Below are 3047 nucleotides of genomic sequence, written 5' to 3' on the forward strand. Positions count from 1 at the left end.
TAATTGACAGCTTCTTTTTCTAAGTCTGGACATTCAAATTGGTAATGTTCTTGCTTTTCACATCGAAAACATTCAAATTGGTAATGTTCTTGCTTTTCACATCGAAAACAGTTGATGGCCGACCGGTTCACAAAAGATCTACCTCTTCCCCGTCCTCTAGAGTAACCTCTTCCCCTCTGAAATGTCCCTTTACCTCTTCCTTGTCCATATCTTGGTACATTCTCCACCTGCAGAACCTGCTCTTCACTCCTCTTATCAATTACCTTTTGCTCATGTACAAGCAGAGATGCCTGTAATTCGATGCCTATAATTCATCGACTGTTAATTGGTCAATGTTCTTGGATTCTTTAATTGAGCATACTACGAAGTTGAATTTATCGGTGAGACTTCGAAGTATTTTCTCAACAATTTTGATATCCGGCATATCTTCTCCACAATTCCTCATGTCATTAGCAGTAGACATAACTCTTGTAAAATACTCAGGAACACCTTCTCCTGCTTTCATCTCTAAAGTTTCGAATGTTCTCCCAAGTCGTTGTAGCTGAGCTCGCTTCACTCTAGCATTTCCTTGATACTTGAGTTTCATTGAATCCCACAATTGCTTGGAAGTATCTTTTGAATCATAGTTTTCAGAATACTGTTATCAATTATTTGCTTTGAGATCTTTGAGCCTTGCTTCGTAGATTTCCTTTTGTTGGGCTACGCTTAGTGCTTCATGCACTTAGAGATTTTCCATGACACTCCAATGCTCGTAGTCTCCATCGAATTTAGGAATACAGGGTGTAGCAAAGCTTCCTGAATCACTTGCCATTTGTTCAGTGTTTTTTCTCTCAAAGGCTCAATTGTGTATTTCTACCTTCATCCAATTAGGCTATGATACCAAATAGAAGGGAATTGATTGATCTGTGTTGAAGGATAACTACGACTTTTAGACCCTTCAAAAAGAGAATAACAAAACCAACTAAATCAAAACCAACCAAATAAAAAAACAAATCAAACCAACCGAATCAAAGCCAAATCAAAAAAACAAATCAACTCCAATTAGCTGTTTAAAAATAAATATAAAACTACTCCTATAGACAAATATGTAATAAACTGAAATGATGCAAACCAAGTCAGAAACTCCAATGCAATATCAGTATTTTCATGTTCCAATTAGATTTCATGAACTTCCATATTATATTTTAAATTGTTTCTTAAAAAGGAATTCTCGAGTATAATTATTTTTCGCTAGAGTCGATTTGAAATTTCATGACATAATAATTAGTCAGAAAAGAAATTTTGGAAGTTTGTGGATTTTTATTAGCAACCTCATTTTCTAAAGCGTCACTCTCACATAATATATGTTTCTTATATGATCTATAAATGTGTGGTGACATTTTTTTTTCTGTCGTCTTCATTTGACATCCTTACAAAACAAAATCCTCCTTTTTTTTTTTTCTTTTCACCACAACATTTTATTGATAGCTTTTCACCACAATTTTAGAAGACTCTCAATTAAGGACCACCCTGGTTATACGTATAAAAGAAACTGTACGCCATCGCTATGTTTCCAATGTCCATTAATTATTAATATGTATGTAATATAGCGCCCAAGAATTCATTGCCTTTCTCCTCTTTTTCAAACTTATTTGAACTTAACGATGGAAGGAACGCAGAAGCTTCTGATTTCCACGTGTTCATACTTCAACTTTGTGCCTATAAATACCAAATTTTTTGGCTCTGAAAAACAAACAAATATTTAACGAAGAAATCAAAGCTTTTAAGATGGAGAAGCTCTCTTTTCATGCGTTGTTTTGCACATTTTTGTGTGCCTTCCTTATGGTTTCATGGCCTGCAATGTCTCAAGAAGTTGGTAGGGAACCTATTGTGTCATATACTTTATTATGATATGAGCTTTGTTTGTATAATATTTAAATGTTTGTTTGATATTGCATGCAGAGGATCAGAAGGAGTTTGATTATAATGAAGAGGGAAAGAGAGGGCCTTCCCATTGGGGAGATCTTAAGAGAGAGTGGCATAGCTGCAAGGCTGGGCTAATGCAATCTCCCATTGATCTATTGCACGAGCGAGTTCGAATTGTACCCCATTTTACGAACCTCAAGACCGAGTATAAGCCTTCTAATGCAACTCTTAAGAACCGAGGCCATGATATTATGGTAATTGTTGTAATATCAACTTTGCTTATAATTATGTTTAAAGAATACCCATTTGAGTATGGATTGTGATGGTTATTGCAGTTGAAATGGGGTGAAGGGGCTGGCTATATGGAAGTTAATGGAACTCGGTACTTTCTTAAGCAATTCCATTGGCATTCGCCCTCTGAGCATACAATCAATGGCAGAAGATTTGCTTTAGAAGCCCATTTGGTGCACCAAAGTTCAACAGGAAGTGTTGCTGTCATTGGTGTTCTCTACAAAATTGGACGGCCTGATTATTTCTTGTCTAAGGTAAATGTTCAAATATGAATTTTTGAAGATGAGAATGATTAAAATTGTTATGTTCTAAATTTAACACTTTTTTTTCTTAGATGAAAGAGTATTTGGAAGAAGTTTGTGATACAAAAGAAGATAAAGCCATTGATTTGGGTGATCCGTCACAATTAGAGATGCTAAGCAGTTTATATTATCGATATATTGGCTCTCTAACCGTTCCACCGTGTTCTCAAAATGTACTTTGGACCATAGTCAGAAAGGTATTTTTTTTAAGTGAGATCATCCTATGCATATTCATATATTTATTTTTCACATTAATTATCAAAGTAATACATTTTTTTAATGCTTAAATAATTTTTATACGTTTTTTCAGGTTAGGACGGTTTCACTTGAACAATGAAACTGCTTCGTGTGGCCGTTCATGATGTAAGCAATATAATTTTATGTTCATTGACAATTTAGTTCTAAAATGAATTTTGAAATTTTTATGCAGGAATTTAAACTTTTATTTGATCCTCTCGAATTTCTGTCCATGTATTTTTCATATTCGTATTTTGATTTGTATTCATATACCTTTATTTTTTTAATTGTGTAATTAGGGTTTGCGTACTT

The 3047-nt window shown here is 34.3% G+C and overlaps 1 protein-coding gene across 1 annotated transcript; it reads left to right on the forward strand.

Moving 5' to 3' along the window:
• The first annotated feature begins 1737 nt into the window (after nucleotides 1-1737).
• Nucleotides 1738-2862, forward strand: LOC111464898 (alpha carbonic anhydrase 7-like). The gene is made up of 5 exons (XM_023109180.1): nucleotides 1738-1855; nucleotides 1942-2159; nucleotides 2241-2450; nucleotides 2531-2695; nucleotides 2809-2862. Exons 1-5 carry the CDS (start codon nucleotides 1768-1770, stop codon nucleotides 2833-2835), a joined length of 708 nt encoding a protein of 235 aa, XP_022964948.1. The 5' UTR covers nucleotides 1738-1767; the 3' UTR covers nucleotides 2836-2862.
• Nucleotides 2863-3047: the final 185 nt, after the last annotated feature.

The sequence above is a fragment of the Cucurbita moschata genome, unplaced genomic scaffold, assembly GCF_002738365.1.
Source record: "Cucurbita moschata cultivar Rifu unplaced genomic scaffold, Cmos_1.0 Cmo_Scf00031, whole genome shotgun sequence".
Lineage (NCBI taxonomy): Eukaryota > Viridiplantae > Streptophyta > Magnoliopsida > Cucurbitales > Cucurbitaceae > Cucurbita > Cucurbita moschata.

Excerpts from the sequence above, each read along its gene's own strand:
- LOC111464898 (XM_023109180.1), top strand. The coding sequence starts at position 1,768 with ATGGAGAAGCTCTCTTTTCATGCGTTGTTTTGCACATTTTTGTGTGCC. Across the intron at positions 1,856-1,941 it reads TGCAATGTCTCAAGAAGTTG|AGGATCAGAAGGAGTTTGAT; the intron begins GTAGGGAACCTA and ends TATTGCATGCAG. Across the intron at positions 2,160-2,240 it reads ACCGAGGCCATGATATTATG|TTGAAATGGGGTGAAGGGGC; the intron begins GTAATTGTTGTA and ends TGGTTATTGCAG.